This window comes from Pyricularia grisea (genome assembly GCF_004355905.1).
Source record: "Pyricularia grisea strain NI907 chromosome Unknown Pyricularia_grisea_NI907_Scaffold_7, whole genome shotgun sequence".
Lineage (NCBI taxonomy): Eukaryota > Fungi > Ascomycota > Sordariomycetes > Magnaporthales > Pyriculariaceae > Pyricularia > Pyricularia grisea.
The window spans coordinates 1,819,442-1,845,914 of NW_022156720.1; the positions used below are offsets into that span (position 1 = coordinate 1,819,442).

The following is a 26,473-nucleotide window of genomic DNA, read 5'->3' on the forward strand; positions in this document are numbered from 1 at the left end:
GGGGGTTTTTTGCATGCCCTTGGCAAGCTTTGCATGCTTTCGGTTGCCCGTAGTAGATCTAAAACCTCCGTTGGGAAGCAAGGAACCCATCTTGCTCCAAGCCAATCGGGCCCACTTCCTGCGCAAACGTCGGAAAGGTCTCTTTGGGTTCGGTGTTTCTTGACTTTGGCCGATCAGTCAGCATAAGTTTGTTATTCCCGGGGACCCTCCAGCCCAAGTCAACACGGAGTGAAGGCTCCCATGATGCAACCTTTACCATCTGGAGATCGTAACCCTTTAAAATCATCGATCGCAAACCGCCCGGAGGTTCCCGGGAGGGTCCCGGAAAAGTATGACTGTCAAAAATGTAGGGACATACGACATCAAATAAACAAACAAGAAGCAAGAATCATACCTTTTGTACCCCCCGGAGTAGTCAATACTGTTCCTTATCCCTTACTCCGGATCGATTTTCTAACCGTGTGAAAACACCCCATTGTTGCCAATGATGGGGAGAAGAAAAAAAGAAAAAAATCAACACGTGGGAGAGGGTCTCCTGTGCGAAGATTGGGGTATAATTTTTGGTATCATTTCGTATCCCTTATTCGTCGTCCGTGGCTATGCACCCCCCTGTAAACCGTGTTATCCTATTTTTTTTTTCCCTCCTCGGGGATTCTAGTTCGACGCAACAGCACTGGCAACACCGGCGTTCCTCGAAAACTTCATATCAACGACCCATCGGTCGCCAAAGTCAATACCTCGTCGGATCTTGGTCCCCGCTCTCCTCCAGACGGCCGGGCCCAACCCAATATCCGCTATAAAGAGTTTCCAATCCTCGGCTGCTGCCTCTTCCCCTTCACTTGACATCATCGTTTCGAGCAGACCCTTTTTGGGGGCTCCCATGGCTACCACAAACCGCGGTCTCACGTACAGTCGGGTCCCGTCGACGATGCTGACGTGTCCCGTTGATGGATCGACCCCTGTCGGCACGTCCACGGCCAGTACAAATGCCTCGTTGCGGTTTGCCCACTCTATCAGCTCGTATACTGTTGCCTGCTCGCCCGTCCGCAGCTCGTCAAAGGGCGTGGCCAGGCCCAGCAGTGCGTCTATGATGAGCGTGAAGGCAGGCGGCTTGGGCATTATGGCTCCGCGTGGCGTGTCGACCGTCAAAGTTGGGATGCTGATCTTGCGTACATGCTCAAAGAATTCGCTCTTTGAAAAGCACGTCCGTACTCCAAAGTTGCGCAATAACCGAAGCTGTTGCCGCATGCCCTCGAGCAATTCGCGCTCGCCCCGTTCCATACCTACTACGCACACCACAGGAGTGATACCCTTGTTTCGTAAATGCCGTGCCGCGGCGACTGCTCTTATACCGGACTTGTTGTTGCCCGCAAGAATTGCGACTGTGGCGGGCGGTGGCCCGGACGAGTCGCCCGTGTTGCCACTGGTGCCTGATATAAGCCTTACTGCCGGATCCGCAAGTGCAGCTAGTGCAACCTCGGCCAGGCCCCTGGCCGCGTTTTCTGTCATCATTTCATCCGTGAGACCAAGCTCGTTGTGCGCAATATTTTCAAGGTTAATCATTTGGAGAGCCGAAACGGTTTCCGCCCTTCGTCCAGAGGGCATAAGGACAAGCCCTGGGCTGGCTAATGTTGGGTTCGGCTGATACAGAGAGAATGTGTTAGTGGACGCCTGAGCTGTAGTATCCCTAGACATAGACGCGCGACCACGTATGTGCCTATCTACACGGCAGACTTACCCCACTGGAGCCTGTCCTGACTGGGCCCGTTACCGTGGCGGTACTGGCTTTTCTTGACTGAGATCTCCTGGTCGTAGATATTTTACTCTCGGCCCTTCGTGAGCTTTGTCTGCTCCCTACCTCTCTCCCACTCAACCGCTCGCTTCCATTGACCACACCATCGTCGGCCTCGCTATTCCAAAAGTCGTTGGGCAGTTCGCCTTTGCCCTTGGCAACGCTCGGGGGCGTGGCATCGAGCACGTTTTCCGTATAGTGTAGGTTCTTGCCGCCCGCAGTTCCCGGCTTCGGCTTTGGCAACCTGTTGTGTGAGACCAGACGGCTTGCATCGTCGATTTGGTCTTCCTTCCTCATCTGATCGAAAAGCGTGTGCTTATCGAACTTGGCCAGGCTTCCCTCAAAATCGAACTCGCCCATCTCTTGAACGTCTGTGACATCCTCCGACGCCCAACCGTTGTCCACCGCCAAGTTATTCCCTTTCCTCCCACGCGACTTACGAAGTGAGTTGTAAGGTTGGAACGACGATGTGTCCTCCAGCATTGGGGTTTGTCTCCAGCCCTTGGATCCCTGAACGGTCGGCGTCTGACGACCCGTAGATCCCGGTGTCGCAGGATCTGCCTGAGCGGCAGCACCACGGCCTGCCTTGCCTGCACGAGCCCTGCGCCCCTTCTTTTTAGTCGGTACCGGAACCGATGTGGCCTTGACAGTAGCCGCAGCATCGCTGTCCCCGTCGGCTCCAGCTTCGACCTCGCTGGTATCTACTGTCAGTGCTGCGATAGACCCAGCCAGCGTCGCTGGCACCGGAGTGGTCTCTCCAGAAGTTGAGCGGACAGGCTCCCTCTTCTCGCTTGTGTTCGGCTGGGCGCGGGGTCCGGAAGGAGGCTTGCTCATGGCAACGATTGCAGGGTCGGCTAGAGGCACTACTTGTGGCGGTGGGACATGTGCATTGGGCACTGCAGCTATAGGGCCGTTGCTGGGGGCCACGGGCGGCTGAGGAACTTCGACCAGGTTGGCGACATTGGTGGCCTGGATCGTAACCGTTTGCTGCAAAAAGACGTTGGTATCGGCGGACCAAACTGTAGCAAGAGAGAGAGAGAGAGAGAGACATTGGTAGTTAGTACTTGGTCTGAAACTGAAGCCACAAGAATCCGATATCGCCTCGCCCTATCTAGGGCTATCTACAGGATGTGAGACATACCGTTTGACAGAGTCAAGCTATGACCGGAGCGCACATCCGTTACCACACCGCGCAACCTCGTAGGTGGCTGGTGAAGCGTCACCAGCATGTGTGCGCCGATGAACTGGGACGCCATGATTGCCTTGCCGTCCTTTTCTACGAGGTTGAGTTCGCTGCTGTTTTGCTTATGAATGCCTGCCGTGGTTGCGTTTTGCTGCGTGCGTTTGTATATCGAGGTCGGTGGGGGAAAGGTGCCCAGCGCGCCGTTTTTGGTGGCCCGCAACGAAGCTGTCGATGCAACGCGTATCTGAATTGGTGTCCTCTAATCTAAGCGTGTGTGGGTATCGGTTCCTGCTAGGTATTGAAGGTCGAGAAATGACAGCCACATCTGGTTTTAAGAAAAACACAAAAATTCAAGTTGCTTCAATATCCAAAGCCACCTCAGGTATGTTCCCTGGATAACTTTTTTTTATTATTTTTTATCCGGGTTGAATGATGCCTGCGGTGATACCTAAGGTACCTAGGTACTGACTGGGCAGTCTTGGCTCGGTAGGTGCCTGCCGCCTTCCCTACCGTCCCACCGAACCGTGGCACCGGCAACTTTTCAGGTGTGCGTTGTTGGCTGCAGGGCAGGTAGGACATACCCCTGCGTATTTAGTATTGGTCCGGTACTGTATGTACCAGAAACTTTTGGGCTGTACATTTGCTTGCCTCAGACTCCAATCTGTGAGGTACAGTGACTCCTGTCTGTGAGGTAGGAGGCACTTTAGTGTACCCTACCTACCTTAGGTACTACTCAAGCTACCCAAGGTACATTCTACACGGGGGCTTTCTCCACGGATCGGACGATTTAATTGACATGGGATGCAACCTAAACATCACACATTACTATCGCCGTAGATTTGGGTCCCTTGCAAGAGCACAATATTCTCTAAACTCTCAGCTGTCATGTCCCAAACTCAATTCTCATGGAACAAAAAGAAAACTTCCAATGACGCCACACCCATACGGTAGTCCTATGTGACTACGTTACCTATTTATTACTTAAGTACCTACGTATACCTAGTTACGTAGTGATTGGTATGTAATTTGACATCGCAGGTTTTGCCGCACAACGCTGCTGCAGAAAAAAGTGTAGGGGGCACTGGGCTCTTTGTTGCCGATGAGATGTTGCCCAATGCGCGGAAACATACTTGGCCGGGCGAAGAGAAACAACAAAGAAAAAGTAAAAGGGGAAAAAAAAAAGAGTTTCTTTGTCCAGCGACTCTGGCGCCACAACTGATACGGGATGCTGCGTTGCCCGGTCGTAGGTCAAGACAACCATTTGTCATGATCAAGCCGTTTGCTGATCGAGCTGGCCCAGAATGAAAGAAAAGCAAGTGTATATTAATCCCGATCTGCGTATTCCTCGATAAAAAAAAAACCCCCCTTTTTCATCAGGATCGTGAAAGCTGCCCTTAAATTCTCCGGTGACGACGATAATGAGACATTCACATTGATATCCGCCATGCAGCATGGATTGGTACTCATTTTGGTCCACCGATCTCTATCCGGTCCCTTTTTGGACGAGGCGGTTGTATAAGTTGTTGTTATAAAGGTTTTGGTCCTATTGTCACACCACCCCCCGTTTGGAAGGCCGCGCGTAACGGCGAACCCAACCTTCCAGAGTCATGCTGTGGTATGGTTAAGAAAAAAAATGAAAAAAGGCGACGCAATTTCTGATAAGAATCGAGTACTTCAGTCCGTCTCATACGTCGTGAATTTGTTTGGCGTTGAAATATCCTGACAACACATTTAAACAACCGAGTCTATCCTTAGCCACCATCAGTCTCCTGAGACAAGTCCAAAGTCCAGCCTTCATCGCTTTGAAGAATGATATGGAACCAATCGAGTAAGACGAGTGCAAAAGCATCGGAAGCAGACCATAGCGACCGACTACTGAATTATCTTGTGTATTATGCCCTAGACTGTCTTTTTCCACGTTGACATTTTTGTGAATCGACAAAAGAAATGTATTCGTCCGTCGTAAGATATATACATTAGATGTAATGTAATAATGTACACGCCACCCTCAGTGATGGGCCCCCATTTGCATCTCCAGCTTTAACGCAAGCGAAAAAAAAAAAAAAAAAAAAAAAAAAAAAAAAAAAAAAAAAAAAAAAAAAGAAAGAAAAAAACCAATGCTATTCCCCGCCGGCCGGCCGAATCATGCAACCCTTTTCTCCAGGACAAAAATTACAAATGTTTGGCTCTCCCAAGGAACCCAAGCTACCCGCTAGCTGACATCGCCCATCCAGTCACGGCACCTCGGGAACTCGTAACTGACCGGGATCCAGATGCCCCGGCGCCAGGTTGAGGTGTCGAGGCAGACTTGGTCCCGCCTGCCTTCATGGCAGTCTCTACGCTATAAAGCTTGTTGTAGAACTGGACAACGCGTGGATGAGCCATAACCTTGTTCTTGTCGAATTTCAACACCTGTAGGCCCTCCTGGCTGGTGGCTCGACTCAGTGCGACGTAAGCTTGGCCCTTCTCGAAGATCTTGCCCAGATCAACTTTAACTCGCTCAAGCGTCTGACCCTGCGCCTTGTGGATCGATAGTGCCCATGCTAGAATCAAGGGCACCTGCTTCCGGGAGGCCTGCACCTCGCCCGTGGGCAACTCCGACTTCCACTCTTCCGGCACCATGAGGAGAGATCTTGGTGTGCCGTCAGCGCCGTGAAAAGTAACAACGGGATACTCCTTATTGTCAGTGGAGCTGGATTCAAGTTCCCGGCCGAAGGCCTTGATCCTCTTCCGCACATCCTCGCTTATTGGTTCCTCTTCGCCATCCAATCCTCCATGGCTGCTGATGCCACCAATACTGGCGGCTGTTTCGCTCATGAAGCCAACGACCGTTCCAAGGGATCCGTTGACTAGAGTCTCATCCATGTTTTTGATGAGCATCACCTGCGCGCCCTTTCGCAGCTCCAATTTCTGGGGTGCCATCATATTCTGCAGGAGTTTATCTCTGAAGTTAGGATCTCCCGAGTCCTGAGCATCGTATCGATAGGTCTTCGATTTGAGAGCGGCTAATCGCAGATTGTTTGATCTTTCGACCTCCGATCGCGTGGGAAACCTGCAAGTAACTTCATTAGCACAAATGTAATTTGCAACATACCACACCTCTCTCCAGGGACATGGAAAAAATGAGACAGGGCAACATCGAGTAGTAACTCACAGCTCAGTGACTTCGAGGCCATCGTCAAAACGAAGTTCTCTCTCGAGACTCTTGAAGTTGGCCACGGTCTTTTCGCTGATCTTTCCCAGTCGCATCTCGTTGAGCATGTTGGCGAAGGCTGTGAGGAGACATATGTTAGTACTAAGGACTTGGTGGTTTCGTGGAACTGTTCATGTAGTTACATACCTGGATCTTTTTGCCTGAAGACTTCAGTCAAGCCAATGGTATGGTCGATGGACGTGTTCCAAGTTGCGGCTTCGAACGCGAACTTGATATCCCGCTTGTCGGAACCGTCTGGAACAGGCGGAAGCTGGAAGAAATCGCCAGTGATGACAAGCTGGATACCACCCCATGCTTTACCGTGGTTGCGGATAATACGCCCGATTTGAGATAGCTTGTCGAAGAGATCGCCGTCAACCATGGAAATTTCGTCAATGATCAAGACTTTTGTCCTGAGCCATCTGTTCTTGGCTTTGGGGTTCCTGCGGATCTTTTTGACCAGTGTCGTTACATCTTCCTTTCCGAGACCGATGCCAGCAAAACTGTGCAGGGTCATGCCACCGATGTTACATGCTGCCAGACCAGTCGAGGCGGTAACAGCCAGGCGATCTGGGTCTTTCTTCCATTTTTTCTTTAGGTCCTCGATTATTGCTCTCATCAACACCGACTTTCCCGTACCTGCAGGACCAGTGAAGAAGACGCTCTGGCTGCGTGAGCAGACCAGATCCTTGACATGTCGCTGTTCGTTACTGAGTGTTACAGCCGAATTTTTCGTCGCTTTTGTGGTCGCAGTCACATGATCATTGACAACATTCTCAATATCATCCAATGAGATATGCGATGCTGTTGATGGGGCCCTCTTAAGCTGGTCTCGAAGCTGTTTCTTCTGTGCCTTGACAGCACTAGCAGTTGTGTCCCATGGTAACTTGCTCGATTGTGACTTCACGACCGGTGTCGCATATCCAGACACCCCAGCTCTATCTCCCCCCGAGGGGCTTGTTGCGCGTCCCCAGCTCTTCGGCAAAGACCTCTTCTTCGCAACTGGAACCGGAGGCTCGGAATCGACAACCTCTGATTTCCGCTTCAACTGTATATCGTGCGAGGGCAGGCGGGGTGCCACGTAGTGGGACGGAGAAGATTGTGACCAAGACAGAAGACTGCTAGGCGGAGGGGCATCCGCACTAGGTTGAGCAGTTGCCGTTACAGTCTGTCTCGAGACACCTGTATGGGCGGGAACTGTAGGTAAGGCAGATGGCTGCTCAAAATCCAAGTCTAGATTGTCATCGTCACTCAAGTCGCCATCTGCTATGAACACAGAGCTTGTTGGCTGAGACTTTTGCGCGCCATTCTCGTCGTCCAAGAGGCTTATAATGTGTGGCTCCTCTCGAAAAGACTCTGTGTTGTGACATAGTGTGGCAAACGACTGTCTGTTTCCTGACCCGATCCCATTGATACCAGAGGTCCTTTGTTGGTTTGTCTTGTTAGGGACGTTGGGTGTTCGAGACGAGAGAGCAACGGGGTGAGCAGGCACGCCCCTCCTCAACTGTTCGACAACATTCTCGCTCTGCTGAGGTTGGACAGGGCTGCTGGATGGGAACAACTGCCGGGCAAGTAGAGGTTTTGGAGCTACCGGATCGCTGGGTCGCTTGGCCTCGAAGTCTCTGTTTGCCCGGGAGAGCATAGCGAGGGATGAAATTCTGTGTAGCCCGGCCTTGGGTAAGAAGGCTTTTTTATGGAGTGCACAACGAGTTGCAGCGTAAATCGTCGCGTATCCTCGAGGCGGTAGCAGAACAAACGCTGAGCTTGCCGGCATACGGCTAACACAGGCTAGCTGCAGGCGTATCTCCGAGGGTCGCGCGACCTTTTGTGTAGGTAGGGAGTTTTATGGGATCGCAGTGATGGCACGCATCTAATGTGGTTGCGCCCTGTTGGTTGGCTTTTGGTGGGAAAATCAAAGTAGTTGTGGGAGAGAATGAAGTGAAAAAAAAAAAAAAAAAAAGAAGAAGAAGAAGAAAGAAACAGAGCTTCAAAACAACAACCGTATTGGGCTTCTATATCGAAATCATCACACTGTCGCGACGTGCTGGGGGCCGAATGTAGGATTGCAAAATGTATGTAGGTAGGTAGGTTAGATACAGAGGGACTTACGAAATCTCCGTGTGGTCAATCAAGGTGTCCCGCGTTTTGCTGCCATCAAACATTTCGCGTCTGCACGTGAGATTGCTTTATTCCAATGTCGCGTCTCAATTTACCGGTAGTGAAGTTCTGCTCAGTGTGAGTGGGTAGGTCCATGGTAACAGTGGGGCTTGTTAGCAGTGATTGGTTGCATGCAATCCCACGCAACCCACGCTCTCACAGCCGGGATACTGGCCTTATCTCAACCTTGCGAGACCCTTAATCTCTCGACCTTTCACCTTACTGAAAGCTATCGTCATCCGAGACCTCCATCTACTGATGATAATCACCTAGGTAGGTTTGGCGTATCTTATGGTCACTCTGGGGGGCAGACAACCACGCGTTTTGCAATTTTGTGGTACATCACTTAGCAACAGCTGAATCTTATTCCTTACTCACTGTGTATAACAGACTTCAGCTCAAGCATAGAATGCAGCAGAGGGTTTGTTGCCCTAACAGGTTGCGCGTGATCTTGGCTTCTTTTCGCCGAAGGATAAAATATGTGTAAGTTTCCTATGACAAAACTTATTGCTAATTGAAGTCCTTTGCCACAAAACGCCCCAATGCAAATAGTGTTGAGAGTCGTGTGCAGGAGCACGGAGTAGTGTCAAGGCAGTGTTTGCTTGTGCAAGAACATTGAGAGCTTCCGCTCAATCCTCCATGAGGCGCCTGCCACGCTACCTCCACGCGATCCCGCTGCCTGAAGATGTTAAAGACTACAAGGTTCACAATACCGGAGATGCGACCGCCATCTTTAGCTTTGGTGGCTTGATCATCGTAAAGGTCAGGTGTAGAACTTTATCTTGAAGATCCCAAAGTTTCTCTTCAATTCTTCAAATAATTGGTGTCCACGCACGATGAACTGCACGTGGCTTCGTGGGAGACGAAGGACGTCGAAACAAGGCAGACAGCAGCCACCACCGCCCGGGGCCAGTTATTAACCTATATGCCGGTCGGTTGGGGTAGAAACCCGGTTGTAGTAGACTTTCATCTATAGTTTCCGTCACCCGGAGCTGGATCTCAGCAATTTCGAGGGGTTGAGGCGGCAGATCACGGACCCTGGTTCATGTACAACGTCGATGATGTGCTGGCCAGATGAGAATATTGAAGCGCTTGGCTCGCTATGGGAGTGGCTGTCTCCACGAAATGATCAAACAAGCGGCGGCCAGCTCCGAAACTACGCGGATCGGCGATTACCAGATGCGTAGGATTAAGTATTTTGACACTGGGATACACGGGATTGGGTTGCATGCCGAGAAAATAACAATGACTGTATGCACAAGGTGACGAATGAGATACAGATGTCATGTGTCTGCAGCAAGACCTAAGCTTTCAAGTTGCTGTTTCTAATCTGATATTCACATTGTCAGTGCGGGGTGTGTATATTAGTTGATAGAAGATAAAAGAGACGATGATGGAGAGAGAAAAGGGTAAAAGAGCTCGGATTGAAGATTAAACCCGTAGGCTATTGGTACCTGAATGGATTGCAGTAAACCAAGCAAATCCTCAGCACCAGAGAACGTTGACCTAACGCAAGCTGGACAAGCTCGCTCAGACGGGAAACCAAGAAACGTAGCAGAGGCGTGCATATGCATGTTACAATCCATCACACAACTGGTAAGTACCTAACGGGAGAGAACAAAAAGCCACGAATTTCGCCAGCCCGGCGTATCGTGATGCAATGTTGCATCTTGTCATCTAATATCTTTAGACATTGATATATAATCTTGCGGTGTATACTATTCAAGACGTGTCATATACTCACCGGAAACGTGCACACCGTTGGGCAAGGAAGTAATTGGAACTAAATGCGGCTCATTGAGTGGTAATAGACTTCTACCAACGTATCCACCTAGGTTCCTACTACGTACTTTCTTATTTGGCGAGATGCCGAATCTGTGGAAGCGCAAATGCCTGGTTTTTGACCAATGCAAGCTTTCCTTTGTTTGCCTAACTCTATGTTTACTAATATGAAAGCGGCAAAGCATGTAAAGCGGCGGTATCGAAGGGGTCAGCAATACGCGAGAGCTGAAGCCATTCAGACAATTTCTTTTGCGATAAGTGCTGTGTGGTGCGGAATCTCAGGTGGTGGAAAGTGTCGACAGTGTCTTGAGTGTCTTTTTTTCTCTCTTTCTTTTCTTTCCTTTCCCAATCCGAGTCGTCTTTTTTTTTCGTCTTTGATGGGCGCCCCGCTCCAAATCGCCGCCACTCTACGTGGTACCCGTGTGGGCGGCGGTTGTCGGCTTGCGCGGGCTAATTTGGAGTGGAACCAAGTGTCCCACCAGGTGGATCAATGTCAATCTATTCCGTGGTATTGTGGATCTTCAGTGGCGTCATAGCGGTAAGTTGCTTTCCACCTGCACAAGCAAAAGAAAAGCTTCCAATCTTGGGGGCAAAAGTAAGCAAGTCAGGTGCTTGACGTTGCCCGTCTACAGTAGTCCACCACGTTGGTAGCCTTGCAGATGTTTACCCTAAATGTATGTGTGGAGCGAAGATTAATCAAGAGATTTACATTGTAAGGCTTATCGGGGGGACGAATGACTTATGGAATAAGTCCAAGGTTTCAAAGGGTCTCCAAACTCAAAAACCACTATCAGGCTAGTTAGCGTCTAGTTCAGCAAAAACAAGGGAGCCTGCATGTTCGCCGCGTGGGAAGAGACGAGATGGAGATCAAAAGAATTGTCATATTTGCACTTGCTGCAATCTGAACATTCGGTTTAATCCCTTTCCAAGTTGCCTATTTTATCAAGCTACCTATTTTTAAAAGGTACCTATCTATGTAGTAAACCCTGACCGACTCTTGTCGAGCGAGTACTTCGCTGGTCTCCGCTCATTCACCTGTCGCAGTCATATTCGTGTACAAGTTCTCCCGCGGGCTTGGCAGGTCCAACTTACTACGTATGTACTCCGTAAGTACCTAGCATCAATACCCCTGTAGCCCATGCAAGGAAGCTTGGGGAAGAAAGTCAAGGACCCAAGCCTGAAAAGAAATTTCGTAAGGTGCCGACAATTGATTCTTTTGGATCATTGATTGCGCTTTATCCCCGACACCTTGATCCCTTTGCTGGGTTTTCACCTGTTGTGTCTTTCTCGAATTGACGGCTTTTTGCTATAATTCAATCCTCTCCCTGTTGGTTTCTGAATTTTCGCGATTTGTTCCCAGAAAGTCTCTTTTCTGGCGCTCCATTCTTTAATTACCACCTTCGCGCGCCAACCCACCTTTTTTTTTCTCTTTTTGTTGTTGTTGTTGTTGTGGTCGTCCCACACAAAAACCGACGGCGACATCGCTAACTCGTCACACAGACAATACTGTACGCAGACCTCGAGTCCTCATTACAGTACTTGAGCGGGTGCAGCATTCCTCGTGCCACCTTTAAATCACTCTCGCGGGAACGCCCTCTTCTGCGGGGGAAAAACAGTCAAAATTAACCAAGCCTTCTCAGTATCTTGGCCTTTTTACGTTGTCAAAGCTTGGCCGCTTGGCCGCTTGGCCATCTTCAAGACCACTCCCCACAAACCTTTTACTTTTGGTTGGCTATTTCGCTGCTACCAGTCCGCAGGTCGAGTATCAGAAGCTTCGGGTCTACTTCTAGAGCGCATCCCACTGGTCTCGGCCGGTCGGTTGCCAGCATAAACCAAGCAACCATGACCTGGGAACATCTCTCCATCACCAAGCCACACCTGGTGTACATCATCCTGGGTGGCTTCACATCCCTCTTCATGCTATGCTCCTCCTTCATCAAGGAGCGCATGTATATTGGTGAGGCAACAGTTGCGACACTCTGCGGCCTCATATTTGGCCCTCACGCTGCTAACCTCATCAACCCGCAATCATGGGGAAACGTTGACATCGTCACCATTGAGTTCTCACGGATAGTACTCGTGGTCCAATGTTTTGCTGTCGGCGTCGAATTGCCCAAGTTTTACATGGAGCGACACTGGAAATCGGTCATTTTCCTCTTGGTGCCCGTAATGACCTTTGGCTGGTTGATTACTAGCGTGGTTATCTGGTGGATGATCACTCCCCTGTCATGGCTAGAGAGCCTGGTCATTGCAGCATGTGTGACTGCCACCGATCCTGTCCTGGCCTCTTCGGTTGTCGGCAAGGGAAAGTTTGCGAAAAGGGTACCCAAGCATCTGCGGGATCTACTCTCAGCCGAGTCAGGATGCAATGATGGCATGGCCTTTCCATTTGTCTACCTTGCATTATACCTGATTCAGGACCACATGGACGCCAAGGACGTAACTTTTCACTGGTTTGTCTTCACCATCCTCTATGAGTGCGTTTTTGGCGCCGTCTATGGCTTCTTGGTCGGTTATCTTGCTCGTCACGGGATCAAATATGCCGAGAGACACGATCTCATCGATCGGGAGAGCTTTTTGGTCTTCTACTTCGTTCTGGCCCTCTTTTGCGCAGGCTCGGGTAGCATCCTGGGTATCGACGATCTTCTTGTCGGCTTCGCTGCCGGAGTGGGTTTCTCTAACGATGGTTGGTTCGGCCAAAAGACCGAGGAGTCCCATGTCTCCAACGTTATCGACCTGTTACTCAAGTAAGTTTGATGCATGGCGTTGCTTTCAGGCCATGAACATATGACTGATCATTCAAAACGCACTATAGTCTTACATACTTCGTCTATTTCGGCACAATCATCCCCTGGGAAATGTTCAACAATGCCGAGCTCGGCCTTGACGCATGGAGGCTGGTTGTGATTGCCATTTTCATCCTTCTGTTCCGCCGAATCCCTATCATGATGGCACTGAAACCGCTGATACCGGACATCAAAACATGGCGAGAGGCTCTGTTTGCCGGTCACTTCGGGCCCATCGGTGTCGGTGCCATCTTCGTCGCCATTCTTGCTCGAGCCGAACTTGAATCGGAAACGCCGGTACCGCTCTCTGAGTTGCCACCGCCGGATTCCCCACATTATACTCTCATCACGCTCGTGTGGCCCATCGTAGCCTTCCTCGTGGTTACCTCCATAATTGTCCATGGGTCTTCCGTCGCAGTCTTCACGCTCGGAAAACACATCAACACATTGACCTTGACCATGTCATATACTACAGCGCCGGAAGATGGACCATCATGGATGAACAGGCTGCCTAGAATCACGTCGCAGTCCAGATCGCAGGCGAGGACCATGTCGGATACCGATACTGATGAGCCAAAGATGCCCGAATATCCACCCGGAACTCTGCCCCCAATTGGATTCCCCGGAAATTTCTTGCGTCGTGTGAGAGATGACGAGAAGGATGACTCTGGCAGACAGACACGACGTGCTTCGTCAACCGGAAGAAAGAGGCGCAGCAGTAGGAAGAGGTGGGATGACGGAATCGGGCCGGGAGGACCAATCTCAGAGTCCGCCATCTTCCCGCGGCGTACCGAGAGCGACATGCTTAATGCCCCCGAGACACAGGAGGACTCCAAGACCTTGCCTTCTCACAACGACTCGTCGGATCAAACCCATGTTGGGGGCCAGAGTGGTGGTCATTCTGAGAATGATTCGCAAAAGACAGAGACTCGCCCAGGATCAGGGAACGGCGGGCAGGAAAATGACAGAAGCCGCCAGGAATCCGCAGTGCGCCTCTATAGCGAGGGAGATCACCTGATAATAGAGAACAGAGATGGAGATGTTATTGCGCTTGACCCACAAACCGAGGAAGGTGGAGCGCAGTCACATGTCGGTGTTGATGGGCAAGAAGCAGCATCTGGTTGGTCCGCGATCAAGAAGAGGCTGGGTAACTGGCGAGACGAGGAGATTCAGAAGCGTAATAGGGGCACAGAAAAGACAAAGAAGCATGCTCCTGCGCGGGCATATCAATTTGGAAATACGGTAAGTTTATCCTTGGAGACGAGGCTGCGAATAGGTTCATTTTTACTGACTAGTTTGTCAACTTTAGATCATTGTCGAGGATGAGGATGGTGAAGTTTTGAAAAAGTACGAATTGCCGTCAGGGAAGTCAGAGAAGGAAGGCGGAGGAGACCTGGTGTCACAAAGCCTGAAGAAAATGGGTATTGGATCCAAGCAAAAGGGCGCCGAACCTCCAAACGACAATGCCCCAGCACAGGCAGATGGAGCACCATCCAGCAGAAATACCAGGCCCACGCAAAGGTCGAGGAAGAAGAGCTCGGCAGCTGAGGAGGAGGACGAGGAAGATGACAGGAACATCCGCTTCAAAATCGGCGGCGTTGGTCAACGCATGACCAAAGACGACTTCATCAGGGAAATGCGCAAGTTGGACAAGAGCACCCGTCGTGAGGTCGTTGACCAGTCGTCAGCCTCGGTAGCGGTTAAGGCACTGGCTAATCAGGAACGACGTCCGGAAGACTCACCGAAGGTTGACGAGAGCCCCCGCGACTTCGGAGGGAGCCGGGCCATCTTAGAGCCATCTAAACCGGCCCAAGCAGAGGCGGCATCACGTAGTGGAGACCGAGAACAAGACGGCGAGACAGCTGCCGAGCGGAGACGACGGCTGTCGGTACTGAAACACATGAAGTCGGACGATACCAATGAGAACACTGAGACACCGGCAGAAAGGCGAAGACGCGAAGCTGCGCTGGGAATAGGCCCCAGTGATCAGGTGGCTGAGGCGGACAGCGACGACGAGGATGGCTCACCGAGGGAACCCTCTGCAAGGCGAGGAATCCGTTTCGCCGAGCCTACCAGAGGCAACAAATGAGTGTGGATAGTCTATCGGATGACGAGCAGTGCTTGGTGGATGTCTTCCGTAAAAGCGCAGCCTCAGATGAGTTAGCGTCAGTAAATACTTCTTTAATTAATCAAATATTTTCTCGCACATCTTCTTAGCTCTGTATGCATTATGAATTAATGCTACCAAGTAACGAAGTCAAAGTCGAGACCTTCAGCGATTGTAGAATCATTATCGACCTTCAAGTTCTTTAGGTACTCTACGTATCTGCCTTTGATACATCCATTGTTCCACTGGCACAAACATTGTTGAAAGCAGGTGATGGCACAGTACAGGGTAGGTTCCCCAGGTACCTACAGGTAAGCTACGTAAGCTGTCAAGTTGCCCAACCCCAGTCAAGTCGAGGCCCCACATATCTAGCAGTTGATCCCAGGGATGTCGGGACCAGGGAAAAGGAATAATGCGCCAGGGCAGATTGATTGATTGGATTGACGTGAAAAAAGTTGCAGCTCTTCCATCAAGCATTCAACTGCCAACAACAACCAAAGACCAACCAACCCATCTTGTAATACCAAAAGAGCACATCATCCTCGCCCTTCGACAACTCTGTTCTACTACACTTAAATCTTTACGTGTTTTTTTCACTCACCCTTAATCAGTCACAATGGTTCAGCTTACAGAGGTCGTCGACGAGGAATTCCTCAGGACCCAGCCTGGCCACGACGACGAGGACGATGACTTCACAGATACCGGTAGGTGAAAAGCTCTCCCCTCACCGGATAGTCTGCCAATTTATTCAAGACTTTCGCGCAAACTGCCATTTTCAGCCCGCATCGGAAAACAATGAAAAATAAGACAAAAGACTCATAAACTCTTCCCAATATACTAACAAAACAAACCCACCCACAGACTCGGAAATCTCAACAGACTCCGACTACGACGTATCTGGCGAGACGCTGGCTGACCGCATCTACGCGCTGCGCGACATTGTGCCGCCGACGACGCGCGGCTGGATCCACGGCAAGTGGATGGGCGCGACCAACATCTTCCGCACCACGGCCGCCTTCCTGGGCCGGAGCGCCTGGCACATCTCGGTCAGCGCCATGCTCTTCGGTATCCCCTTTGCCCTGCTGTGGAGCGAGGAGCAGGGCATGATCGCCATGGAGCAGGAGCAGCGCATGCGCGAGCAGGGCGGCGAGCTCCTCACCGCCGGTGCTGCCGGTGGTGGCGATATCAACTCGCTCGACCAGCTCGAGTCTGCCCTCGGTGGTGGCGTTGGTAGCGTTTCTGCCAAGCCTTCCTTGTAAAAAAAAAAGTAATAAAAAGGAAGATGAAAAAAGAGAAATGGGGTGGAAAAGGAGATGGGTTGATTGTTGGTGTTTGAGAGAAAGGGGTTTGGCTGAAAGGACGGAAGATGTTCGTCGCCTGACAATTTCCTGGCTCGTTGATGCTAGGGGACGTTTGTGCAACCAAGGCAACAGTCCTTACCTAGGGGATTCCAAAGCTGCATAAGACCAAGGCGCACGGTTTGAGGGCATAATGTCCAAAACGAAAATCGCAATCATCGCAAAACCGCGAATGCGAAATGTTTCGAATCCATCCTCGCGCGGGTCGATATCGACAGTTTCTATGCCCCGTCGGGACTATAGCCACACACAACGCGGGCCTGCACTTGGGTTAACTCCGGCAAATGGCACAATGTTCTCGATGAGGGAGTACATTGTCCGAACCCAAAACTTTTCTATTTTTGTTTTTAATACAGGAAACGAAACACCTTCCTGTTGTATTGCCTGTACGATATTCATTCTGTACCATAATAACGTTAGCATTTCCCCTTCACGAATATAGACCTGTGCTGCCTGTTACCATCTTGTCGATATTTCCACGAATTGCAGGTATGTTGGAAGCCTCATTCGTTACGGGCACGCTCATACAGCAGTGTTAGGATAGTCGTTGAATAAAGTTGATTACAAAATATGTATCTATCTGTATCTGTATAGGTTGTCCATCGACTAGCCAGCAGAGCTTACAGTTAACCCTGAGCCAGTAAAGCCGTGGAGGACGAAAATACTGTAGGGACTGAGAGGAGTATAGGTGATCCATCGCTTAATTTTGCTACTCGTGACACCAGAAAAGTTCCTGGTCACCCGTTTTGTTTTAGTTTTAGAGGAATCATCACAACGAGCGAACCGTTCATACCCTCCTTTCAAAAACGCCTTGTTTTCCAAATGCTGAAAGTAAAAAAAAAATTAAAACAAAAAATCACGTAGAGGCGACAGATTGACGAGGATTATTTCTGCTCACGCAGCGCCATGTGCCTCCAAGTCCACCTCGTCAATAGTTGCGCGATGCTTGGCACTGTCCCGAACCAAGTTGCTGAAATATTTGAGTGCGACGGCGCTCTCCGCGCTGATGCGTAACGTCTCATCCCGTCGAGTGCCCAGCTGCTCGACCGAGCGGCGGAGGCCGACACGAACAGAATCGGCTGGGATCCGCAGCACCTTGCGTACAGAGCCGGAAATACGAGCAGAATTTAGGTGCACGTAGTCGGTTGCTGCCAGATGTGAAGATACCTTGGCAGAAAGACGGTGGGGGAGGGATTGGGGAATAGAGTTCAAGACGAAGGCGGATGCGGCCACAGCTATCGAGATCGTCAGTATTTGTCTGCAAAATATCATGATTGATACTGGACTGAGGGAAAAAGGTGTTTGTCTTACCAGCCACAACGATTCCGGGAATAATCAATCGTCTTAAGTTGTCATTTCCAAGCACTCGAGCTGCCCTCAACGCATGATCCATCCAGCCATAACCAACAACAAGCTGACCTCCAACTGCCGTGGCCACTGTGAGAGCCATTCCGGTACCGGCAACCTTCTCCTGGCGGCGAATAAGTGTGTTCCAATCGATAAAGTCCCAGATCTCAGTAGGTATGTCAGCTTGCCGCGCGAGTACGTCCCTCTTGCGGCGAAACATGACATCTGGTCGGAAGCTGAGGTCTGCGTACTCGTCTCCCAGATGGAGCAAGCCCAGTTGCTTGATCGTGTTCACGCCGCTGACTGTTCTTGCTCGGGCGTGATCTTCACACGCGGCAACAGCATCTGATATTTGTGCGAGCATTGCTTCTTTCAGCTGTTCTGCGTAGTCAAAGGAGCCCCAGATTCCAGGGTAATGGACTCCGAGGTCGGCATCGCCAATATTCTGGATTGTGAAGCCGAGGGTCGACCTTGTATGTTCATAGACTTCGGAGCATGTTTGCTCAATTGACTTGTCCATTTGCTCGTCCACCTGCGCGCTTGCCTTTCTGCCCGACTCGAGCATGGGCTCGATCTCAGCCAGCTCCTCATTCACCCTGTCGAGCTCTGACTGTGCCACTTCGACGTTGACCTGAGCCAAAGCGTTGATATCGGCAAGAATGTTCAACAAGTAGTTCTTGGCCGGAGCCAACTTGGACCTGGACCTTTTCTCCAGCACAAATCTCCTGAGGGATTGTTCAAGGTTCTCAAAGTCTCGGATCTTCTCCTTGTCTTTGCCCTTTCCTTTTCCTTTTGAATCCTCCTCGTGCGGATCGTCATCGCCGTCACCACCACCGCCGCCACTTGAGCTGCCGCTGCCTCCACTGCCACCGGGAGGAGGAGGTGGTGGTGCTACGGGAACTGCGTTGCTCGAGACAAAATGGACAAGCTCCGAGGCCTCTTTGTATGTCCTTGGGCTCATCATTTTTACGCGGTCCAAAATCATCTTTTGACAGCGCTCCTTGTCTCTGATGTTGTCAAATTGGTTGACAACTATGAAGAGATATGCCTTCTCCGCCGCTGCCACCGAAATGAAATCCTGCGCTGAGATTGTGAAGTGGTTTGCAGCAGACACGACAAAAACAACGACATCGATCTCTTCTTGGCGAGCAAAGACTGCTGTAGTCTTGGTCATCTCTGAGTTCAACCCAGGGGCATCGATCAGCGCAATGTCAACAACACCGTTGTTCAACAGCGATTCATCGATAGTCCGGACGTCTTTGACGTAGACCTTGCATTGTAGATACGTCTCGTTGTCGATAACGATCTTCTCCAAATCGGACAGGGAATAGACGTCATATGTCGACTCGTCGTTCCTGTCGTATATGGCTTCCTTGTGCACAGCATGTACCTCTTCTAGGCCGCTGTTTTCCCTGGCATCAAGAACCTCGCAGAAGATGCTTGTGCATGGTTGTTGATCTTCAGGCAGGATCTTCCTTCGAAGTAGTGCATTGCAGAATGCCGACTTCCCTGCGTTCAGATCTCCCGTAACCAAAACCTTACTCGATGTGTCCTCGATACGTTCCCTTAATGACTGGAGGTGCTTGATACTAGAGCCGATCTTTCCGTCCAATAAAGAGGCAACCGAGCCTTTCTCCAGCGAGTGAACCAGCTCGGCCTGATGTAATGAACCCAGCTTGAGGTCCAGCTTCAAGATCGAGAATTCTCTCGAGATTTGTGGTGAGACAAGCCGAGGCTCGGCGGGAGCCTGTCTACGCTCTGCAGCCTTGCTGGACTCGGCATCCTGACCACCGATATCTTCCACCGACGTCAGAGACCGCCTGAGCTCCCGAGGATGGCTGGCCGCCGGCGCTGATGCAGCGAGGTCTCCGATCGAGGTGAATGAATGGCGCAAGTTGCCCGGCCGAGGCGATGCTGGAGTATCTATGCCCTGAACCGACGGATAGTGTGCTGGCCACTTGGCGTTCATCTCCCGCAGACCTTTCAGTAGCTGAATGGCGAGGTTGATTGACCGAGCCAGGGCTACGCGATGTGAGTTGTAGTAAAGCTGGTGGATGGCGCCGGCCTGCATGCGACGATCGGGCTCGACAAGAGCCTGGTGGTGATCGCCAGAGGCACCGATGAGGGGCGCTCCGTCGCCAGCAATGCTACCGCCATATCCGGAATCGTTGTCGAGGAGGGCTTGTAGACGATGCGCGTGCTCGGATGTCGACCCGGTGCCGACGGTCATGTACGTAGGCGGACCTGAAGGGCCTGGGGATTGTGTTTCGTTTGTGGCCCCCGAACTTCCTTCGCCGTTGGATCGCACGCTTGGTGTAGGACCTGCGGCGTCCCTGCTGGGAGCAGATTCTTGGCTCATGGTGATCGATTTCGTTCAGTCGCGGTGAAGACGGGTGGCATCTGAACAGAGCGCGTCGAAAATAAGCCACAAGGCGTGCAAAAATGAAAGCGGTAACGAACTGCTACTGTCTATGCAAAAATTGCCCCCTTCCTTTGTTATTGTTTTTTTTTTTGTTTTGTTATCCGCTGACTCTTCTGAAAGTGCCTCTATCGGACAATCTTGGTCCAGGAACGTTTTGCATGTCAATACATAAAGCAGAAAATGGAGCTCCCCATGTCCCTGGGCGAATTGCATGACAGGGGCAAATTTACTACCAGGGGACAGGCCAGCCGACGTAGCATTACGATGATGCAGACAAAAGCCAACGGTGCCGGCGGGTCAAATTCTAGAAAGACCCGCTTTGTATTCCGGATGCACGTGATTTTCCGGAATTAGCCTCCACCTCCTTCCAGAGTGCAATCAAGGCAGGCAAACCAAAGGTACTCTGACGCAAGTCTGCGGGTCAGAGCGCGCGCAGGGAAGACAGACCCCACTCATATGTCGATACCCCAACATCAGTCCAGTCGGGTCGGGTCGGGGCATGTCTGTTGCCTGGATACAATTTAATGTCTGATTGGTGATCTGCCGCGACTACGTACAGTAGCCAAAGAGCTGCCGATCGCTACAAAACCTATACTGCTCTGGCGATTACACACAACCACTTTTTACCACTTGGGCATATGACACTCTGAATAGTGCAAGCGATTCAATCCGCCGCAATCCAGTAGACGACAACCCTTACGGACAGTTTGCTGATAGCCCACCCCCAAACCAAGATACGTCACCTAGCTAAGATGAATGCAAGTAACATAAAGCAATACCAGTACTCTCCATAGTCGGTATTCGCTGACCATATGTCTTTTCCAGATCATCGAATGGGCATTCGGCAAACGCATGACGCCCGCCGAGCGTCTGCGCAAGAACCAACGCCTCCTGGATAAGGCCATCCGGGAACTCGACCAGCAAAGGGTGAAGCTCGAGAAGCAGGAGAAAACTCTTGTCACGCAGATCAAGCAGAGTGCACAGAAGAACCAGATGGGGGCATGCAAAATTCAAGCCAAGGATCTCGTAAGGACGCGGCGGTATATTGAGAAGTTTTACGGTATGCGCAGCCAGCTACAGCAAATATCCTTGCGCCTCCAGACGCACCGCACCAACGAACAGATGATGCAGGCCATGAAGGGGGCCACTATGGCACTGGGGAGCATGAACCGCACAATGAACTTGCCTTCTCTGCAGCGAATCGCGGCCGAGTTTGAGAGAGAAAACGACATAATGGAGCAAAGGCAAGAGTTGATGGACGATGCCGTCGACGATGCTATGGATGTTGGCGTTGAGGAGGAGGGAGATGAACTGGTTGAACAGGTTCTTGAGGAGATCGGCGTTGACCTGAAGAACTCGGTACGTAGTCCTCATTCCGGGCGAAACCAACGAAACGCCTTGTTGCCCCTATTTCGTACCACATGCTAACATTCTCTATGTAGCTTGGAGAGACACCGCAAGGGCTGCAAACAGAGACGGTTGCAGAGACACGGATTGCACAAGCGGTTGGTGGTGGTGGCGATGATGACTTGCAGGCCAGGCTGGATAGCCTTAGGCCAAAATGAGATACCAGACTCTGAGGGGAGGCGTTTTGTCGATTATGTAACCAAAGTTCTTTACCCTTCTTTGAAAATGACTGCAGCACAAAGGACTGCTAATCCGGACCCGGGAAGCCATGCTCACCCTTGTCTGTGAGAGTTCGCACGTAAACGTGTTTGATTTGCTGTCGCTCGGCAATATGCGGGCAATGTGCTAACAACGCTTGGTATGCATGCCTAGACAAGAAACAAGTCGGCCACATTCCTGTCGAGCCAGACATGCCGAAGAGGGGAAGTATTTCTACCGGTAGGGAACTAGAATGTCATATTGTCGGACTGATGGAGAAAAGCCGTACGACGATATTTACAAGTACATAAATCACTGTTGATTTACGATCTTGTTGTAATTTGTACTACGTAAAGCTAACTTACTTTCACCGGGGTTCAATTCAGTCAGTGTATTCGGAGGCTCAGAGAAGCTAAGGTACTACCTATACGGACGGGTGAATTTGTTGATGAATGTAGAGGATCACGTTCGCAAATTACATGCATGTGCGGCTTGCAGAAGAATATTATGTACCTAAGTGCGTAGTAAGTAGGTAAGGTAGGTCCTGATGAGCTATATCGTATCTACCGGTATAGCTAAAATACCATGTCCATTTGACAATTCGCATCAAGACACGCCGTTAATCGATTTTCGCCCGTTCTCGGCGTTGTGCAAATCGTCACCGAGTTTGACTGCAACCTGTCGTCACTCTCAAGCCGATCCCCGCACGCTGTCCTGGTGGTACGGAACAGGGATCACGCAGACAGCCCAGGATATGACCCAAGAACCCGTGCAATCACGAAGGATTGCCCCGCCTCTCAAACTACCCATCTACTACCTTCATAGGTACTGACCGAAGTCCTGATGAACGTTTGATTCCTCCGTTCATCTCACGTCGCGCAGTCTATTTCTTTTGTCCTGTACGGGCCCATTACTTTGGGTCTTTTTGGCACGCAGATTCACTTCTGCCGTTCCTTGATTTACTTATACTGTATTCCATCCCTCCTCCCCCACCTTGCCCAGCAGATTCCGACACCAAGATCGTGCTGTCCGTGATCACATAAGTGGGCGCTAAAAGGTTCCTAGTCAATACTAGGCTAGAACTTAGAACATCGATTCCATCGACATTGCGCCCTCCGCGCCGAAAACACCAGCTTTTGATTCTTCAGACCAGGTACTGTTCAATCAGGAGACCCAAAAAAAGTGCAGCCGGATTCGATTTGTCTAGGTAGCTTTATTTGCTTGATCAAGGTAAGTAAGTGATGCAAGTCTTTTGGTCTTCGCAATAAGGCCCCAGTGACCAAAGCATTCATGCTTTTTCACCTTGAAGCTCCACTCGCAGCTTGCCACAAGTCCCCGACTCGGACCTGCATTCCTTTGCTTCTTGCATTGCGTATGTTTAGGATCGGAAGCTACCTTCTTCCACCTGGTTGCTGCCCTACCTTACCTACCTGCGTAGCTACCTTACGTCTGTACGCTACCGCATGCAAATTCCTTTACTAATCTGTACATGGGCAGGAACGCCTCAAAACGTCTGTTCTACCGTATCCAAGACACCAGCCCGCCTCTCAAACGTCCAGTCCTATGCGACCGGTACATTACGAAATCAGCAAAAAGTAGCCAAGAACAGCTAGAATTCATCAAACTTTTCTCACTTTCTTACAAATCGCACTCCCTCATATTCCACGGTCGCCTCTATTTCAACCAATCTGGCAGGAAACAAACGGCGCAGTCTCTCCACTCAAGGAGGTCTGCTGAATAGAATGTTTGGCGGCTCCTCGAAAGCGGACAGCCCTACCTTGACCAGCGCGACTTCGAATCTACCAGCGACAGGTATTCCTGCGCCAGGGAGCAAGTCTCCGTCCCCGGACGCGAGTGAATCGACTTTGAGCAGTAGCCCCACCAAAGCTGCCGAGCAGCCCACGAGCAGGGAGAAACGTAGCGGCAATGGCAGCCCACCCGACTCTGCCGGCGCTGCCGAGCAGAAGAAGAGGAGAAGCAGCGGCGTGAGCAGTAAGGCAAGCAGCCTGCTCGCCAGCGCAAAGAACACACTCAATTTTGGTCAGGGTAGCAGTCGTTCGAATGCCGATAATGGATCGTCAACGCAGACTGCACTGCAGAAGCTGGGGAAGCAGGACCCGGCGCTCATAGTACCGCAGGGCCAGCAGAACAACTCGGCGGGAGAGTCGCTACCTGGACCCAAGTCGACTTTCCGCGTTGGCGTTTGGGAGGATCGTAACAAGAAATGCAGGCGTACTATGGAGGATACCCACGCATTTCTCTACAACTTTCTTCATACGCCGGCAGCGACACCTACCAGTTCGTCAAATGCAACTGACGGCGAAACGAGAGCCGCGGCATCTCCGGGCGACGAGATTGTCGAGTCTGACAATGGCTACTTTGCCATTTTTGATGGCCATGCCGGCACCTTCGCCGCGGACTGGTGTGGCAAAAAGTTGCATCTCATATTGGAAGAGACAATACGCAAGAAGCCTAATGTACCTATCCCCGAGCTTCTCGACGAAACCTTCACGACAGTTGATGCGCAGCTTGAAAAGCTGCCTGTGAAAAACAGCGGGTGCACAGCTGCGATAGCGGTGCTCCGTTGGGAGGATCGAGTGCCTAGCAGTCAGTCCGCCACTGGTTCCCAACCCGTTGCAGCGGCCAAGGCTTCGGATGAAGGTCTGAAGCCCGAGGACGGAAAGCCCAACGATGGTGCCAGTCTACGTGCATCCGACGCGGCGCCCCCAAGGCCGAAGCCAGCCGTGACAAAACAACGCGTGCTATATACGGCCAATGTGGGCGATGCTCGTATTATTCTCTGTCGATCCGGAAAAGCTCTCCGTCTCTCGTATGACCACAAGGGAAGCGACGAGAATGAAGGCAGGCGCATAACTAATGCTGGCGGCTTGATACTCAACAATCGTGTCAATGGCGTGCTTGCTGTGACGCGAGCCCTCGGCGACACCTACATGAAGGAATTGGTCACAGGTCATCCCTATACAACCGAAACTGTGATTCAGCCAGAACTGGACGAATTTCTTATTATTGCGTGTGATGGAGTAAGTTAATTTCCGCCTTGTTTCGACAGGCCCTGTCTTGTTTTGACTGAAAATCGCGTTTATTAACACAATATTACACAACTCGCAGCTTTGGGACGTGTGCGATGATCAGGAGGCTGTTGATCAGGTTAGGAATATCGAAGACCCAGCGGCTGCGGCGAAGCTACTAGTCAACCATGCCCTTGCTCGATTCAGCACCGATAACTTGTCTTGCATGATTGTTCGATTTGACAAACAAGCGGTTATTGACGGGCACTCCCGCAAAGACGTTGCCACCAAGGGTGATCCGGCTAGCAAACCGAGCGAGGCAGACCGCAATGTTCAATTGGCCACTAACGCCGCCGGCCGGAGTAATGACCCTATACCTTCGATTAGCGAGGAGCCCGCGGCGGCGGCCACAGCAGCAGCAGCAGCAGCAGGGGACTCTTCTGGTGGCACGAAAGCACAGGATGATGAGTCTAGCCAACCTGCCACATCTTCATAAGAAACCTGGGAAATAGCCAACACATCACCGCACTGGTCAAAGTGCTGAATACGCGTAGTTGAAATTTTGATAGAATTTGCTTCTCTTCGTATTCGGCTGGTGGCACAGGTGGTTGGAAGGCGGCAGTAAATTCAAAGGGAGACACGCTACGAATGGAACTGTGGTGTGGGACATTGTACACGTTTTGTCATGTTTAAGCCAGCCTGCTATGCAGAGCAAGGGTAGCCTACCTAGGTAGTCTATCAAGGCATAAACGTTGAGCTGGCTGGCTAATGGGGGTGGACTGGCTTCTTGTTTCCGTGAGCTTCCATCCTACTACGAGAATTTCTTTTAAATAGTTGGAGTGGCTTGGTAAACATATGCAGATGCAGTAAAAATCGTATGCATGTTACTGAGTGTGTCTCATAATTGAAGAACTGGCCTCATACTTTAATGGGCCAGCAACGGTCATCCTGGTCGACAAATAAGCCGGACTCCGAGCTGGAAAGGGACCCCTTGGTTAACAAGACCGACGACGTAAGGAACAGAAAAGCAAGTCTGAGAATAGACCAAGAGACGAACGAGGACTGATGGAAAATGGTGGTGGTGTGTTGCATATTATCAGTTGACGAGTAAGTTCAGAGTGCACTTGTACAACAATTGGGAAATAGGAGGTGAGCTTGATTTAAGGTACGAAAGACAATTAATTAAATGTCTACCGTGGTTAATTTAGGTTGGGCGGGAAGTTGCTGGTCTAATGATGCCCGCAATGTCTGTTCCTCCGATGAATGGCAGGAAAGCACTGACAGCTCCGTGAGTTGTTGATTGGGCTGCCCCGCACAGACCCCTTTCAATATGAGGAGTGGGGGTGCCCGGTCCTGGTAGGGGAAAGGGAGAAAGTGGACAATGATTCGAAGACCGGTCTTTGACAATGGGAACCAATCCTGTGATGGAATAACTGGGACCTTGACTGAATGGAACAGACCTTTCAGGTCCAATCTGCGCTGGAGACCTTTACCCCTAGCATTAGAACGGAACTAATGAATTGCTAGCGTGGTCGACTTTGTGCAGGTGCATGTCATTGCAGCCCCCCAGCCGCCCCAAAGCCCAAGGTGTCCTGGTCCTAGCCGGCCCCAGCTGCACTTGTCGTGTGGGCTTTCGTGGTCGTTAAACCGTACAGTACGTGCGTGCAACAAGCAAGCAAGCCAATGCTACGTACCGCTACCAGGTACTAACT

At 50.9% G+C, this 26,473-nt stretch overlaps 7 protein-coding genes across 7 annotated transcripts; 4 read left to right on the plus strand and 3 right to left on the minus strand.

Annotated features, from left to right (window-relative positions):
• Positions 1 to 546: 546 nt before the first annotated feature.
• Positions 547 to 3,367, minus strand: PgNI_09538 (uncharacterized protein). The gene is made up of 3 exons (XM_031129520.1): positions 2,934 to 3,367; positions 1,739 to 2,811; positions 547 to 1,641 (listed from the first exon to the last, which is right to left on the minus strand). Exons 1-3 carry the CDS (start codon positions 3,046 to 3,048, stop codon positions 655 to 657), a joined length of 2,175 nt encoding a protein of 724 aa, XP_030977744.1. The 5' UTR covers positions 3,049 to 3,367; the 3' UTR covers positions 547 to 654.
• Positions 3,368 to 5,102: 1,735 nt separating this feature from the next.
• Positions 5,103 to 7,942, minus strand: PgNI_09539 (uncharacterized protein; the record flags this gene model as incomplete). The annotated part of the gene is made up of 3 exons (XM_031129521.1): positions 5,103 to 6,027; positions 6,130 to 6,247; positions 6,316 to 7,942. 3 exons carry the CDS (start codon positions 7,940 to 7,942, stop codon positions 5,181 to 5,183), a joined length of 2,592 nt encoding a protein of 863 aa, XP_030977745.1. The 3' UTR covers positions 5,103 to 5,180.
• A 3,427-nt stretch (positions 7,943 to 11,369) lies between these two features.
• Positions 11,370 to 15,064, plus strand: PgNI_09540 (uncharacterized protein). The gene is made up of 3 exons (XM_031129522.1): positions 11,370 to 12,854; positions 12,923 to 14,135; positions 14,203 to 15,064. The coding sequence occupies exons 1-3, from the start codon at positions 11,950 to 11,952 to the stop codon at positions 14,980 to 14,982; spliced, it is 2,898 nt and encodes a 965-aa protein (XP_030977429.1). The 5' UTR covers positions 11,370 to 11,949; the 3' UTR covers positions 14,983 to 15,064.
• Positions 15,065 to 15,475: 411 nt separating this feature from the next.
• Positions 15,476 to 16,927, plus strand: PgNI_09541 (uncharacterized protein). The gene is made up of 2 exons (XM_031129523.1): positions 15,476 to 15,704; positions 15,862 to 16,927. The coding sequence occupies exons 1-2, from the start codon at positions 15,617 to 15,619 to the stop codon at positions 16,257 to 16,259; spliced, it is 486 nt and encodes a 161-aa protein (XP_030977428.1). The 5' UTR covers positions 15,476 to 15,616; the 3' UTR covers positions 16,260 to 16,927.
• Positions 16,905 to 20,064, minus strand: PgNI_09542 (uncharacterized protein; the record flags this gene model as incomplete). Its single annotated transcript, XM_031129524.1, has 2 exons — positions 16,905 to 17,593; positions 17,670 to 20,064. The coding sequence occupies 2 exons, from the start codon at positions 20,062 to 20,064 to the stop codon at positions 17,253 to 17,255; spliced, it is 2,736 nt and encodes a 911-aa protein (XP_030977431.1). The 3' UTR covers positions 16,905 to 17,252.
• Positions 20,065 to 20,921: 857 nt separating this feature from the next.
• Positions 20,922 to 21,692, plus strand: PgNI_09543 (uncharacterized protein; the record flags this gene model as incomplete). The annotated part of the gene is made up of 2 exons (XM_031129525.1): positions 20,922 to 21,486; positions 21,570 to 21,692. Exons 1-2 carry the CDS (start codon positions 20,980 to 20,982, stop codon positions 21,690 to 21,692), a joined length of 630 nt encoding a protein of 209 aa, XP_030977430.1. The 5' UTR covers positions 20,922 to 20,979.
• Positions 21,693 to 22,563: 871 nt separating this feature from the next.
• PgNI_09544 (uncharacterized protein) lies at positions 22,564 to 25,257 on the plus strand (the record flags this gene model as incomplete). The annotated part of the gene is made up of 4 exons (XM_031129526.1): positions 22,564 to 22,702; positions 22,798 to 22,962; positions 23,230 to 24,773; positions 24,862 to 25,257. Exons 3-4 carry the CDS (start codon positions 23,475 to 23,477, stop codon positions 25,255 to 25,257), a joined length of 1,695 nt encoding a protein of 564 aa, XP_030977433.1. The 5' UTR covers positions 22,564 to 22,702; positions 22,798 to 22,962; positions 23,230 to 23,474.
• Positions 25,258 to 26,473: the final 1,216 nt, after the last annotated feature.

What these genes read in the sequence shown, in the direction of transcription:
- PgNI_09541 (XM_031129523.1), top strand. Translation starts at nt 15,617, where the DNA reads ATGGTTCAGCTTACAGAGGTCGTCGACGAGGAATTCCTCAGGACCCAG. An exon ending in CGATGACTTCACAGATACCG is followed by an intron (nt 15,705 to 15,861) that starts GTAGGTGAAAAG and finishes ACCCACCCACAG; the next exon opens with ACTCGGAAATCTCAACAGAC.
- PgNI_09540 (XM_031129522.1), top strand. Translation starts at nt 11,950, where the DNA reads ATGACCTGGGAACATCTCTCCATCACCAAGCCACACCTGGTGTACATC. An exon ending in GTTATCGACCTGTTACTCAA is followed by an intron (nt 12,855 to 12,922) that starts GTAAGTTTGATG and finishes AACGCACTATAG; the next exon opens with TCTTACATACTTCGTCTATT. An exon ending in CATATCAATTTGGAAATACG is followed by an intron (nt 14,136 to 14,202) that starts GTAAGTTTATCC and finishes TGTCAACTTTAG; the next exon opens with ATCATTGTCGAGGATGAGGA.
- PgNI_09538 (XM_031129520.1), bottom strand. Translation starts at nt 3,048, where the DNA reads ATGGCGTCCCAGTTCATCGGCGCACACATGCTGGTGACGCTTCACCAG. An exon ending in TAGCTTGACTCTGTCAAACG is followed by an intron (nt 2,812 to 2,933) that starts GTATGTCTCACA and finishes CTCTTGCTACAG; the next exon opens with TTTGGTCCGCCGATACCAAC. An exon ending in TCAGGACAGGCTCCAGTGGG is followed by an intron (nt 1,642 to 1,738) that starts GTAAGTCTGCCG and finishes TCTCTGTATCAG; the next exon opens with CCGAACCCAACATTAGCCAG.